The sequence below is a fragment of the Monomorium pharaonis genome, chromosome 9 (assembly GCF_013373865.1).
Source record: "Monomorium pharaonis isolate MP-MQ-018 chromosome 9, ASM1337386v2, whole genome shotgun sequence".
NCBI lineage: Eukaryota > Metazoa > Arthropoda > Insecta > Hymenoptera > Formicidae > Monomorium > Monomorium pharaonis.
In genome coordinates this window covers 21877886-21893468 of record NC_050475.1, presented here as the reverse complement: position 1 = coordinate 21893468, position 15583 = coordinate 21877886, and the positions used below count along the sequence as shown (strand labels likewise).

At 33.9% G+C, this 15583-nt stretch overlaps 2 protein-coding genes across 5 annotated transcripts; one reads left to right on the top strand and one right to left on the bottom strand.

Annotated features, from left to right (window-relative positions):
* Window positions 1-516: 516 nt before the first annotated feature.
* Window positions 517-8537, bottom strand: LOC105835893 (tyrosine-protein phosphatase non-receptor type 5). 3 transcript variants are annotated; one of them, XM_012679536.3, is made up of 8 exons: window positions 8277-8537; window positions 5307-5505; window positions 5025-5202; window positions 4494-4712; window positions 4011-4415; window positions 3584-3879; window positions 3253-3462; window positions 517-3163 (listed from the first exon to the last, which is right to left on the bottom strand). In XM_012679536.3, the coding sequence occupies exons 1-8, from the start codon at window positions 8509-8511 to the stop codon at window positions 3052-3054; spliced, it is 1854 nt and encodes a 617-aa protein (XP_012534990.2). In that variant the 5' UTR covers window positions 8512-8537; the 3' UTR covers window positions 517-3051. The 3 variants fall into 3 exon arrangements, with proteins under 3 accessions (XP_012534990.2, XP_036147837.1, XP_012534991.1); XM_036291944.1 differs by lacking the exon at window positions 8277-8537 and adding an exon at window positions 7430-8257 and having other exon boundaries at window positions 3052-3163; XM_012679537.3 differs by lacking the exon at window positions 8277-8537 and adding an exon at window positions 6099-7417 and having other exon boundaries at window positions 3052-3163.
* A 1115-nt stretch (window positions 8538-9652) lies between these two features.
* On the top strand, window positions 9653-15157 carry LOC105836706 (D-altritol 5-dehydrogenase). Of its 2 annotated transcripts, none has more exons than XM_036291947.1 (4): window positions 9653-9728; window positions 13991-14228; window positions 14424-14548; window positions 14626-15157. In XM_036291947.1, the coding sequence occupies exons 1-4, from the start codon at window positions 9717-9719 to the stop codon at window positions 14827-14829; spliced, it is 579 nt and encodes a 192-aa protein (XP_036147840.1). In that variant the 5' UTR covers window positions 9653-9716; the 3' UTR covers window positions 14830-15157. The 2 variants fall into 2 exon arrangements, with proteins under 2 accessions (XP_036147840.1, XP_036147839.1); XM_036291946.1 differs by having other exon boundaries at window positions 14370-14548.
* The last annotated feature ends 426 nt before the right edge of the window (window positions 15158-15583 follow it).

The window sequence follows — 15583 nt, the reverse complement described above, 5'->3', positions numbered from 1 at the left end:
GAATTGTCGCTGACGATTTCGGCGAAGGGATAAACAAGGACCGCACGATGAAAGTTTCGGTCGTGACGTCGCGTGATACGTCTCACGCGAGTGCAGAGGAGTGTGTAAGTGAAGTGAGATACGTACGTTTTTCGTAAGTCTTGAAGCAAGATGGCTATGCGGGACGAAACATCAGCAACTTGCACGAGTGCTTGGATTGACGGTGGAATCTATTCTATCTCCTACTGCCTACGATGAACAGATTTTCGATTCGAATCTGGAGGCTGTTTTTACTACTTCCTGTCGGTGAGTGTGAAAAAAAAAAAAATATATATATACAGTTATTAAATAAAATTTTATATATTTATTTTTAGTTTTGGGGGATAAAGAATTAATTGCTGCAGCGAATTTTTTTCCATTAAACAATTTTTTTTTAACGCGCGATATATTTTCGATACGAATTTTAAATATAATCGCATGGCATCAAATTAGGAAAATTATGAAGGTGCCTCGATGTAGAAATTTAATACATGTATCTATGTGTGGACACTATAAACATTTATTACATATAAGTACAATTGAACACCGAGGGGTTGCTAATTATTGTTATTATTTTTATCAGTTATCATTGTTACAGTATTATTGTTATCGTTTATTATCATTGCCTATTAATACACTTATACCAAGTCACTTGCGACTTTACGCGCTTATAAATAATATATACTTTGTCTCCCTTAAACAAATACATACTCTCTCAAAAACATAATTCTCTTCCCTCTCTCTCTCTCTCTCTCTCTCTCTCTCATTCTCTCTGTACAATCTATGTACACTAGTATGCACACACATATATACTTATATACTCCATACGCGCGTATACATAAATATACATATGTTTTTCGAGGTATTAAATCAATAACAACGAATAATAAGCAATAAGCGATAATTATGCGTATATATCGAAGAATTTTATTTTCTTTACTAGCACGTACGAAACTGCTCTACGTGTTTGTGTGCACGCAAAAGTCAGATACATTTCGTATTGTTTATCTGTTAGATTTTCATTTATTCAGACTAAATTGAGATGATCGAATTGGACCATGCAAAACGAGTTAACCACTAACACCTCAAAATACACGTAATACATGTATACGCTATGAATTTCGATACTATTCGGGCTGATTCTATCGAGAATTTTATTTAGTATGTATATCGAATATTACTATATTATTTATTAAATAGTCTAAAAAATATTAGCAGCCAAAAAAGATCCTTTGTATTTAATCAATTAACAAAACTTTAACGTTGTAATAATAGTTTATTGTCATGAAAATTTGCGATAATAATTAAAATTTAAGTTGACTTAAATTTCTCATACTAACCTACTCGTGTATTAAACTTGAAAAACTGTATTATCGATTGAATATTAATTTTAATTTAAGATTATTACGTGAAAACATTTCCAAAGTTAAATTTACATTTCCGAATGTAACTATTAACTGATATTATATATTTAAATTCTTTCTTCATATCATTAGTTTATCATTTGGATAAATAAAACAGATCTATTTTTATACAAAACACGACATGAGAATTATATTATAAATTATCTTCTTTATAAGATACTTTTTTTTAGAATAAATACGAATTTACTTCTAACTGCTACAGATTTGTTATTTCTTATAAAGTTAAAAGTTATAATATAAATAATTATTATATTAAATCAGTCTCAATTTGATAAATAAACGAGTAAAATTGTAGAGTGAACGAATATACTTTATATTTCTCTTAGCAACATTTTTCAACGCAATTGCATACGAATGAATTGAACTGTTGCTTGAATACTGAATATTCGCTGTAACAACGTAACATTCGGCTCGTATTTGTCTATCAAATTGACTCTTATTCAACATTTTTATCAAGCCATTGTCTCTTTCTCTTTTCTTTTTAAATCACATTGTACTATCCGTGTTCAGTCTTAGTCAGCTAAATAAAAGCAAAAATCATAAGAGATACTTTAAAATCAAATAGGAACTAAAAATATACAGTATTTAGTTAATTTGGGTCCCATAAATTAGTAATTGTTTTAACAATTATTCACGTGTATCCGTGTATGTGTATATGTATGTGTACGTAAGATTGTACGTATGTATTGTACACAGGATAAGACAATGACTATTATCACCTTGAATATCTTCGAAAATAATAGTTATTACCTTATCTTGTATCCCTGTATATGTGTGTGTGTATGTGTGTATATATGTATACACACATACACACACGTATATACAATTTCATATTTAGCTCACGCTTAACATTATGTACATTAAAATAATTACGATTAATTTTAGCTCTTACACGTTGGAATAATTTTGTCATGTATCTACTCCATCGTGATGCGTGAATATCGTAGTAGCGAAGAATATATATTATATTGTGTGTGTATGAGTTATATTAGTACAGTCGCAAAACTGTTTCTATACATTTTTGTATATATTATTGGAACTTATTAACTATTTTCTAACACACGAAAAATTTGAGAATAATTAAATCCCAAATTTAGTGATCTTTAGATATAAATTTTATGATACGAATTGCGAATACATTATCGTCATATTTAGAGATTATTTCTAATTCGTAACTTATATAAAATAATATAACCTTGATTTTTAAGCGTATGTGCCGCACGATTTATACCGTGCGTTATTATAAACATAAATACTCTTTTCATTAAGCTATTTATGATACTTTAGTTTTAAAAAGCACCTGCTTAGAAAATGCACTCCGACAGTGAACCCTTTTTTTAACCTCTTGAGCTCTGTGATTGATATCAATTGTCAACGATTTGTCATGGCAGTAGAAAATGGCAGCTTATTAAACGAGCTTTAACTCGTTTGAATATTGAGATAAAGATGAGAGAGCATCGGTTCACAGGCTAACATTGAGATTCGTTAAAAATGTTTTTTTTTTCTGCGGTAAGCATATAGTCCTGCGAAGTGACATTCTCTTAGGCAATAATAAAGTCCCATTTCACGAAAAAATAAGCGAAGGAAATTCCTATTGTAGTACATCCATTCAATCGCTCGAAGTCGACGGTTTGCTGTCTAGTGTCTGTTCAAAAAGATAAAGTGCTCTATGAATAAATTCATATTGTTCAGCCGTTTGCACCATCCCTCCCCTGTCGTATCTAAAATATGAAAAGTGCTCGTACGTGTATCTACATAATTATATTCGTGAAAGTTACATAAACTGTATAGTTAGAGTTTGTTGTCTTACCTCATCTGACACAAAATACCGAGTACATCGACATTTCCATCTTTTATAAGTTGATTCATTCCTATCCCTATTGCTATGAAACAGCCAGTTCGTCCTATACCTGCACTGCAGTGGACGACCACTGGTCCTGGTAAAGTGTTTACCTCTGCGGCCATACTAACGAGCGCATCTGCAGTTTGAGGTACGGCATGGTCCGGCCATGAATCATACCTATCGATACATTTTGAAATTTAATAGACAAACCTTCAGAGAGTAACATGCCTGTTGTTATATTAAATATAACAGAGAATCTTCGTTTTAGTTGTGTATTTGAATAGCGCTGTGATATTACCAATAATGCTGCAGATGTCTTCTTTCTCCTTCGTGTCGAATCTCCATAGTTCTGACGGTATATCCGTTTCTCATATCGACATAGTTAACGATAATTGTGAAAGCTTCAACTTGTATGCGATCATCTATGTCATAGGGAAAATATGCTTCGCACTTTGGTTTGGACGCTTCGTACAATCTAGTTATCATGACGACTGCAGGAACTTTTTCTGCCCAAATCATCTTCCAGAAGTCTACTATCGTGTTAGCTAATGGTCCCTGTGTCGCGATGTATCTACCATTTTCGCTGTCGTATCCCTGTAATCCCATTTGTTTTCCCTTTTATAGCTTTTTTAATTAGTTGGTGCAAATGGATAATAAAAGACGCTTGCGCGTATTGAAAGTTTTCAGGCATAATTTTTACTATAGCACAACATTACTATACATACTCGGATGTAGTTAGCGTTTATATAGCCGGTGAGCGGATCATCGGAGGAACTTGGCAGAACTACTCTGGTTTGTAGATTGGGCAAAACAGAGCTGTATCGATTCTTCACTCCCGAGCCACAAATGTCCACCTTTTCCGGCAGATTAAGTGGCACCTCCCAAAATTCTTTGTGTAACGTTCCCGTACTTTCAGCAACTCTTTTTAATTGTGCTCTCGACAATACATTTCCTGCACTTAGCAAAAACTCTTCCGTTGTACATTCTCGGGTTGGAGTGACCATATGTGGCGGACTTTCGGGAGCTGGTGCCAATTCTATGGTTAAACTTGTACTCGAGCCACGTCTTTCCAACAATCCCTTTGCTTTTATACGTATCGCTTCCGGTTTACGTTCGGGGGTTGCCAAAGACTTTTAACGTAATGAAGGTTATTTCCAATGTGATAATTTAATACTTTTTGTGCGAATTACGTTAATAAATTGTCTTACCTCGGGTAAAGAGGTTTGAGGAATTGGTCGAACCGGATACTTGGGTGCAGATTGCTTCGCGAATGCTTCATGAACCCACTTAGCCTCCATGGATTCTTTTGCGTCTTTAGTTGACTTGTCTGATGGCTGACAAATGGCACCTTCCTCGACCAGACCGTGCCGATCGCCATTTTCGTTATCTTTTTCACGCGACATTTGTTTTCGTAGCCATAACAAGATCTGTCGGAAAGTGCTTATTATTATACTGTATTTAAATGATTCGATCTGATAAAATCAATCAGATTTTATATATCTATAGATTTTTTAATAGTCATTTGTTTTTAGAAAAAAGATAATGAATCCTCTATGACCGGTATTTATAGTCGGATCTTATATTTAAGATCATCTTAAGTACTGTCTTAAGATGCCATCAGCCAATCACAGAGCCGTATTAGCATCTTAAGACATTGCTTGAGACGATCTTTAAATAAGATTCGACTATGAATACCACCCTATATGTATTTCTACATTGTAAAGAAATATGATACTTACTAGGAATGTAAAAAGAATAGTGCCAGCGATTGCACAAAGCGCTACAAAGTAAGGCAAATGCCAATCTAGCCATGATAGAGTCGTCCTGGAATGTACTTCCTTGTCTGTCTGACTGTTGAGTTGGGCCACTTGGAGATCCATTCCAGCATCATCCAGTCCTGTCACGGACTGCCAGATTCTGTATTAAAAATACTTTGAGATAAAGAATAAATCTTAATATTTCATGAAACATTAGCGATATACGATTACAGCTGGTACTGTAAATTTTTATATAAGCATTACCTGTGATGGGATCTTGTAGGCATTCCCTTCGTAGAGGGCAATAAGGAGATTGGCACTAATGTATCCTTATGCCACTTTTGTTCAGTGATTAGATAAAATTTTTCCAGAGGACTTATATTATCACTGTTGTTGTTGATTGTTGCATCATAATAATTAACAACATTTGCATGATGATGAATCAAGGAAACACTTGTACCATCTATAATAAAAATATTAATAAATTTCACACACACACACAGACTGTGACATAACTAGAACTTTTACGATATTGTGAAGCATTGTAAGTATTCTGCTTATCGTACATTAATTTTGTCTTTTTAAAATAATAAAAATTAAATGTATTTAACTTTAACAAACCGCAGCAAATACAATGCAGTTTCGACAAATAGGTGAATGCGAAACGATAGAGAGAACTTATTCTGTGTTGTGAACAACAAATAAAAATAATTTGTTAAATTCTAATAAAACAGAGAATTGCGAAATAAAACGGGAAGACAGACATAACGGATAGAAGAAAATAGGATAGGAACACGAACAGATGTAAAATCGTCCATTAGTCATTTGTCAACCATGAATTGCAATACGCGTACATACGGGTGACACGCAGGCACGCACGCACGCACGCACACACGACGGTCAGCCCGCGTCATACACTATCCCGAAGTCAGAGCATCCTGAATAAATCACATCCTGTTTTCTCGTTGAGGTAATAATAGCGAGCGGATATGTACACGGTATTTACGAACGAGCGAAAGAGAAAACTTATTTTTCACACTAATGTTTGATCGATACCTCTCATCAACAGCACATTCGACAATATTGCGAGCAGCGTGTGATTGACGTGTGATTTACGGGCACGATGCTCCGAGAATGGGGATCGTGTGTATAACGATACGGCCATATTGCGGTGGAACCGAAACCACAGGCAAACTTCTTGTCGGAACTACCCGAGAGACGCTCCGTTTCATATGCCTTGACCTGGAGCTTCGGTTCTATTCATAGTGCTTCACGATCGTCTCGCGATTCCTCTCATTCTCTCGTATAGTACGTCGGGAGTAAGCAACGGCCAATCGGGACGGCGACGGCCTCGTCGACCCATCGGCGCCGGCCAACCGCCGCGTGAATGTAAACGGCTTGAACTGTGTTATTCACGGGTGGGAGTTGGCGTGAATGAAAGCGGAGCACGTGCGATTAATGACAATAATGTCGTATTCGAGAACGAGTTTTACGGTTTATTTGCGAGCGAACATCATTTCTTCTTTGAATAGCTGGTTTGGGGAAATAATGCACTCTACTCGCGTCAATATAATGAAAAGCAACGAAAAACGGATTCCGTTAGCCCATGTCGTATAAATATTCGCGTTGAATGAATCACATTTCTTTGCTAACTTGTAAAATCATCGATGATCCATTTTATTCTCTCTGCTCACTTATCCAGGACGACTGCTCAAAGAAAAAAAAAACTTCAAAAATTGAGATTATCTTTTGAAATATTTCTCTTGACAATTAGTTTCAGAAATAATTGCATGGGAAAATGGATTATTCGATATAATATTGCTTACAATTTTCAAGCATTTTGGCTCATGTGAATATAAATTATCATACAAATAATGAGAGATCGTATAATAAAAATAGTGTCTTTGCATCAATTTGCATTTACAATTGTACTAAGTAAATAACAAAAATTAAAATTTTAAATATCTTATTGTTTCAAAAGTTGCAAACATTTTTCTGAAATCGCCACGTACTTCCTTATTTTTCATTATCTAAAATTTATTAACTCTAAGGTTTAAATATTCTTCCGTAGTTTTGTCTCTTGATCTGAAAGATAACAAAACATCTATCTTAAACATCTTACGTATATATGTTTCTCAAGAATATAATGGTGATTCACGAAACCGGATGTCCATATTATTTGCCATTTACGCTTGCTTAAGCATTACATTCATTCTGCTACAAATTCGTATTATTTGCGCTTTATCTTTGTATCTCTCTTTGTATCCACTTAGCTCGATTTCATGAATTAAATAATAGATAACGAATTTGTATAATTTTCAATTTGAATATTATTTCGACGATTCTTTTTTACAAGCAAACAACGAAATTTGATGCTTTTTACTTACCGGCTATAGTACGACAGTAGCAACCGGCGATCATTGTTGTAGTACTAAAAAATCAATAAACACCGGAACTTCGACTCCGCGTGCCTCGATTTTACACTAATGTAAATAAATGGTTTCACCGTTCAAGATAAACAATATATGTTACACATTTTATTACTCGTTGAAAATCTAAGAATAACTCAAATATCTCTATTTATTGTAGTTAAATCAAGAAACGAAAAAAAACCTCAATTACAGTTTCAAGCTGACTGCATTTGATTTATATTGTGAATGATACAAGACAAAAATACTTTCTCATAAAAAATTAGAAATCGAACAAACAGTAACGTGTTCTCAAGCGATAATATCAGAGTAGCTCTCACGCTGCCAAATGACTTGATCCCTCCATTCATTCTTCTACAGGAGTAACCTCACGAGTTTTCGTAGGGCGCACAAATTCAGGGATATACGCACTTGCGTAAAATTTCGTTATCAACGACTGGTCGAAGATAGCAAACTCGAGTGCTCATAGATGAATATAATTGTAGATATGGTTATATTTTATAATTGATAAATTATTGATTGATTTAATTCATATTGACTTTGTTGTTTAAGTCGCATTGTTAATATATACATGGAAAGAATGAAATTTTTCAAACAACAGCTTTCACTTAACGTACGAATTATCTGGCTCTTACGAGAAAATTTTCATGGGGCCGATTATATTTGACATAGAACGCATAATAATATTGCGCAAGACTTCTACTGAAACGTTTTTGGACGGAACAGTAACGTCGAACACACATGCACTCGCATTTGCATTGGTTATATATACATATGTATAATATATATATATATATATATATACCTTGCCGAGGCGAGTGAGAAGGTCCCCTTTCTCTTCTTTTTCGAGGTAGTCTGTCACGTCTCGTTAAGACGTTGTCACGATCGACAGCATCACCCTGCGCACATCGACATTGTGGTAGACGATAAAATACGATACGTAGCTCCGCAGATAAATTGCGCGACTGCGTCGGATCGGACTCGCGTCGAACGCATCTGAATGGCGTCTGAACAGATTGCAAAATGATGGCCAACTGCATTCACCTCTTTCGCGCTGACCGCGAAGGGGTGGCGAGGGGATAGAGTGCAGCAGACGCGCGCATTCGTGACACGGATACGATTCACCGAGCCACCCTTCCCTCTATAGCGATACGTGGCCTCGCCCCTTGTACCACTACCATCGCGGCACCTAACGTTACCCCTGATGAACGACGGTGATACGATCCATCGACAAGAGTTTTAATGTTGGAAACGTGCTTACATCCACCGAATTTTCTTTCAAATCGTTAAAACACTACTAAATTGTACATTTAATTTCGCCTGTTCAAGACAAGAAGTTTACAATCTAAAGTTTTTCAATGTAAGCATAAATATGTAAGTATATTTATAAATTTGTGCTTCGATTGAAATTCATATGTGTCGCTTTGAAATATAGCAAGGATAAAATGCCTCATTCGATTTTAATCGTTAATTTGTCCCCTTGTTCGTCCACTCATTCAATCATTGAATTCTCGTTTAACAAGAAGCTATATTTTGGTAGCAGAATACCGTTACAGAAACAATTATATCCAAGAGTAAAAAATTTTGTTTTTATATACATCAGTTATCTGCTTTATAGCTTAAGCCGATATTTATTTATTTTTCCGTTATTATTTACGATATTTGCTGATTCTTCGTATCTTTATTTTGTTTAACATTCACCAAAACGCAATCAAAAACGAAGGAAAGCAAAAAGAGAACGATGGAGGGTGGCAAGGTTAAGTAAGAGCAAAAAGGAGGGAGCGTTGAATGAGAACTAGTAAGTCGATGAGAGGGTGTAGAGAGAAGGAGACATAACGGCCTTCGTAACTCGGAAGGGTGGAAGAAAGGAGACAGAAGTAGGCTAGTCTCAGTTGCGAACAGCGTCCCCGCAATCGATAACGCATGTTCTACGCCCTCTCTCATTTTGTCAATTTTTCACTTTATTTTATAATTAACTGACAAATTATATTATTTAGTACGTAGTTTTGTGAACAATCTAAAAAAGAAAAAAAAAGGATGTATTGATTTTTACATTATTATATTTTTTGTTGCAATTAATGAAAGTAATTCAAAAGTATTCGGGTACATGTATCTAACGTTACACGTAAAATAATATATGAACATGATAATAATATTAATTTTGCACATGTGTTGACACAGATTTAACGATAAATATATGCAAGGTGTATTAGAAGTTGATTCTTTTGTATGAAGAACGTTTAAGATGATAATTTTGGTAAGGTTGTTAAATGTTAATTATATTTAATTTTAATTTGTATTTTTTATTTTTAATATTTTTACTATTTATCACACGCATACATGCACGCACGCATAGACAATCATATTGATATTTTTATGTTTGCGATATAGTAATAGTAATAGTAACGTAATTATTCATGGCGATTTAGCTAATCAAATTCAATGACTGCGCATAAGAATGAAATTTTTTAATTACTTTAATCGACCGAGCAACACGTCATATCCGTTTCCGGTGGGATACACGACAGAGAGATCGACCTTGGTATAAGTATTCTCGGAGATTCTTGTTAAGAACCACATTTCACGTAGCAATGTCTATACGTATCAAGTTACACAGATATATCAATATCTGTACATGTATATATTATATAAAAACTTGTTGAGAGAAATAAGATGCTATAAGCAAAGGTGTGAAAGGTGTGAAATTTTTAAGTCCCTTATAGATTTCTTTTAAATTATTAATCCATTTTATTGAAGAATAGATGTTTTTTTTTTCAGACCGTAAGGTGTTGAATGATCGTAGACAGCTACAGCATATCCGATTTCCATTAACTGAACTACAGAACAAGTCTGTACTTTGTCAAGACTTTGATATACACATGTCTTATTTAAGTATAGGTAACGAATGTGTGATTCACGGTAAAACTCAACATACGTAACCGCGAGATAAGTGAAAAGGAGATCGCCTACACAAGTCTCGCTTTACACACCTAATATATTTTTAACATTAACATTATTATGCTTCGTTTATTTTGTACCATTTTAATAAATAACTCTAGTTAATATGTAACAATTTGATTAAATTATAAATGAGATTTCTTGCACATTATGTTTTAATGCGAGATTTTTTTGATGATTATTCCTTAGCAAAATATTGAGCAAGATTTTTATTTATTAGTTATTCAATTGCATTATACTATCTTAGTAACTGAGTCTAAAATTAAGATTCTATGATAAACTTTGCCTGACATAAATGAAGAACATGAAGTTATTTATTTTATGTGTTACTATAATACTGGTTGAAGTTTACGATTAAGTTTGCGAGGAAGTAGAAACAGTTACACACAATTTTGCTTATAATTCAAAGGTTATTTGTATTTTAACTGTGAGAAAATCAAGAAGACCATTTGTTGTTTTTTTTTTTGGAGGAGGGGATATTTTGTATATTTAAAAAAAAATAGAATTTAGAAGTTCTCATGGTAAGATTACGTCTGTACAATAGTGGTTCTTTTCATTATCGCGCTGAGAAATTCCCTCGCGTGGTGTGACAGAGAGAAACAGACACGAAGTGAATATCTATATCCTTTTGCTGGATAAAGAGAAACGTCAAAGCTGCGCATACGCAATGCGAATACCCGTGCAACCTTCAATGGGCTGCCTACCCATTCGCATCCGCTCGCAGGGATTGAACTCTTCCATTGAGCAACTTGGCTGCTTCCGCTTTCCGTTCATGCGTCTGTTTCTCCTCTTCTTTTTCCCCTCTTTCACACCACTTTTTTTTATCTTTTTCTTCTCTTGTTAGATGCGAGTTGGTACAGCCTCTGGCGACTCAATTCGATGAACAATTATTACACAAAAAGCCTAGAATTTTGTATTTATCCATGTCGCAAATATTGATATTAATGTGCTTATCGGGGGAGATATTGATCGAGTCCCGGTTTTTCAATGAACTGTACTGTGCCGTTGCTGATGGCAATACAAGGGACAAGGCGATACGCGACCCAGAGCCGTCCACGGCGACCTACTTTGAGGCTGTGACGTCGAACGGTCCATTCACCTTGCAGCTCGTTCAGAAATCAAAGCACGTGCCATCATTGGCTACTTATGAATACGCAGTGGGACAATTTCTACAGAAAACATTTCGAATGTACATGCGCCATGAAATATTAAACGTTAAATATATTTACTCGCGGTAAGATATATTTTTTGCTCGGTATTCAAGATAAAAAAAGATAAAAATAATACACAGATGTTTATGAGTACTTCGCATTTATTAAATTATTTTGCCTGTACTGCTTTGTTTAAAGGTCATTCTGTGGAAGCTTTAAACATTTCTCTTATATTGTCAGGAAAGCGCAACAGAGTGATGAATTAGATTGTTATTTTTTGAATAACTTTTATCTGAAAAATACACTGAAAATACATGACATTTATTGGATTTTTTTTTAACACGCTGATACTATAGGATTAGGGTTAAAAGACTTTGAATTCTTTAGAAGTTCCACATGTCCAATCAAGATAACGTATACAGTCGTAAATTAATAAATTATATTATTAGCTTGCTGAAATGTTTGCTTCTTCTCTTGATTTTTCCTGATTTCGCTTGGATTGATATTTAAATACTTAATGTCATGTATTCTCGATTTAATCAAAGATTCTGAAATTTATTAGAGCGACGACATTGGTAAAACTATAACTATAGATTTATTATGATTTTAAATTAGATTATTGAGATATTTATAATTATTTTTTTTGTTTGTGTTATAATCAACGTTCTCGCTGTTGATTGCATCGTTTATATTATTGTTGATAAAGAAGCGCAAATGCGTTGCATAATAAAATTAAAAAGTATTTTTAGAATAAAGAATCTCTGTTCACAAAAAGATCAGCATCGGGGGGTAGCTTGTCCTAGTAACCTAGTTTATCCGTGGGGGTTGAATAAACGGAGTTGAAGCAAGATGACGTCATTCTCGACCCCATTTCCGGTTTCCCGGTGCAACCAGTTATCCAGTTCTGTCCCGTTGACCCAAAATTTCTCATGAATTGAAGGACATTCGTTCACAACTAGTCGATTTGCTGTGCATGAATGAATTTTCCGCCTCTGCATCATTATTATTTCGAAACGTAAAAAAGCATTTACGCTTAAAGTGGCTATTAATTGAATCGCCTACCTCATATAAACGATTTCTTTCATAATAAAGATTTATAGAATTATCTTTGTTACCTCCGTTCTAACGAATAACATGCGTATTTAATCCTGTACACTATCAAGTAATTCGGTATTCTACACAGGTGTTATTACTTATATATTGATTAGTTATAGCGGAATCAAGAAATATCAAGAGACGAAGCAAATATTGCAGCAAGCTAATAATATAATTTATTAATTTATAACTGTATACGTTATCTTGATTGGACATGTGGAACTTTTAAAGAATTCAAAGTCTTTTAACTCTAACCCTACAGTATCAGCGTGTTTAAAAAAAATCCAACGAATGTCATGTGTTTTCAATGTATTTTTCAGACGAAAGTTATTCAAGAAATTTTATATATATATATATACACATGTATGTGCATACGTACATTTTTATTGGAAGGAAGATCTTTTCAATAGGAAGATCTTTGGTCCCCATACAATTTTTTTGCAAATTTAGAAAAACGTTAACACTTTTTATATATTAAACACGCATATTTTCTCGTATTAAATAGTATAATTTATAAATATCGTATTTTATTTGATGAATACTGGTAAGATTTTTTAGCGGTTTTTTCTTAGCCTTGTGACAAATGTCGGTATTCTGTATGAATTCCGCCAAATAAAATATTTTATTTCGATTTAAATATATGTTTTATTCCATAAATTTACCTTCTTTTTCGTTTTTGAGTTGATTTTTATTATTAAATGCAAATTATTTTTAATTCCTTAATTTATGTCGAATATATACACACAAATATACACGCAAACAATATGCAAATATATGCGTGCGTGTTAAATATATAAAAAGGATTAACGTTTTTATAAATTTGCAAAAAAATTGTATGGGGACCAAAGATCTTCTTCCTATTACTAATGGATATTTTACTAAAGTTTCACGTGAAGCGCCTGCGCGAGCACAACCGGCCCGTCTATCGACACTGATATTACTTGCCCGTGTCATGTGCAAAGAACTCCTAATCTCTTCAATATGAAATGGGAACTCTCATCGGGGAGAACTACGGAATTTTGATGTTGGGGTGCTAACTTGACACACCCTATTTTGGGTCACTTTAAATTTTAAAACAATGAAAAGAATGTATGAAGCTAAGCAAAAAACTACCAAGGAAACCTCGCAAACTCGAATATTCAGATTTTGTTGACAGATCAAGTTGACTTTAAACTGGCTAAAATAATATATATTCGTCATTAATAAGACATCTCTTTTTGACATTTTATATACGCTTTATTTTATTTATTCTATATTTTGTTATAACTCGCTTTGTGATATCCATATTATTTGATATTATCGGTATGTACAATAGGTATATTTAATTCCGGATGAAATTGAAATGCACCAAGCAGCACTAAGTGAGCCACTGTCATGCTTGGCTCACGGTTGGGACAGAATCAATCCTGTAAATATAGGAAACAAGATTCTTGTAATAGGCGCCGGGATCATAGGTTTATTGTGGGCTTGTCTGTTTCATTTGCATGGTATTAGAAAGACTGTCACTATCAGTGAACCGCAACAAAAACGGAGAACTCTGATCTCCAGCCTTGGTAATATAAATAATATTGAAAATTCTCTCTCTCTTTCTCTCTCTCTCTCTCTCTCTGCCTCCCTCCCTCCCTCCCTCCCTCTCTCTCTCTCTCTCTTTCTCTCTTTCTCTGTAACGGCAATATATTTTTGTATGTAAATAGGTCTTGATTATAAAATTAAAAGTCCGACGGAATTAAAAGAACAGTTTGATTTAGCTGTAGATTGCAGCGGCAATGCTCCAGCCATGGAATTGGCTGTATCTTTATTAGGTCAAGGTGGTCGCTTATGCGTATTCGGTGTTGCTAATCCAAAAGCAAAACTATCGATTGAACCATTTCAGGTAAAGGTTTTCATTTAGTTGAGAGTTGCAAAAATTTTTGATATAGTCTTTTACTAAAAAATTCAACTATTGCGCAGGTTTACAAAAAGGAATTGAGCATCATAGGCGTGAATATAAATCCCTATAATTTTTCTAAAGGATTAGCTCTGGTGCAATCAATGTCCGAGAGATATCTTGATTATGGTAAATTAGGAATCAGTATATTTTCATTGTCTCAATACAAAGAAGCTCTCGATGCATTAAAGAAAGGAGAAATCAGCAAGGCCGTTTTCAAGTTATAAAATTTTCACGTATAACAAGAAAAGATTTTCTTTTTATAAAATTTTATTGCTTATTTCATACATAAATTTTGCTAAATATGTAAATGCATGAAGTTTTTTAAGTAATAAAATGCGATATGATGGTACAAACGAATACCTTATAAAACTTTGTTACTGATATTATAGCCATGATATATCTGATAATACACAATTGTTTACAATGTGTATAAATACTACAATTATAAATATTACGAGTATCATGATGTCAAGTTTCAAATACAAATTACAATATTAGCAAGTATAAAATTGAAAACTTGTAAAGTGTATATAAAAATTTGCTGAGATTCTTTTTATCCAGATTCCCGCTTCTTACTTTCTCTTATTAGGTTGTATAACATCTATGTGATACGTCTTGTTAAAAGAGATCACGATCATAAATGTGCAATAAGTAGAAATATGTGCTTGATGGAACGCATAAAGTGTTATGTTACACACGTACAAGTAATGTACGTATACATAATGTTCTGTGTGTTTGTGTTGTGTGTGTGTGGGGGGGGGAGGGGTTGCTTATATTATACACATGTATAATTTTACTTCTAACATATAAATTACACTTTTCATATCACGAACAAGGCACTAACATTAACATTGTTTTCTTTGTTCATGACATTACAAATTCTTTCGTTAACCGGATAGCTAGATACTTCTACAAATCTGTATTGTCGATTTGTAACTACTGATAACTATAAGTAAGACAATATTGTGTAAGATGGCT

Coding starts and splice junctions, on each gene's coding strand:
- LOC105835893 (XM_012679536.3), bottom strand. CDS start 8,511: ATGCAGTTGGCCATCATTTTGCAATCTGTTCAGACGCCATTCAGATGC. Junction 5,506..8,276: donor TTCTCACTCGCCTCGGCAAG/GTATATATATAT, acceptor TTTTTATTATAG/ATGGTACAAGTGTTTCCTTG. Junction 3,880..4,010: donor TAAACGCTAACTACATCCGA/GTATGTATAGTA, acceptor ATGGGATTACAG/GGATACGACAGCGAAAATGG.
- LOC105836706 (XM_036291946.1), top strand. Junction 14,229..14,369: donor AACTCTGATCTCCAGCCTTG/GTAATATAAATA, acceptor GTATGTAAATAG/GTCTTGATTATAAAATTAAA. Junction 14,549..14,625: donor TATCGATTGAACCATTTCAG/GTAAAGGTTTTC, acceptor ACTATTGCGCAG/GTTTACAAAAAGGAATTGAG.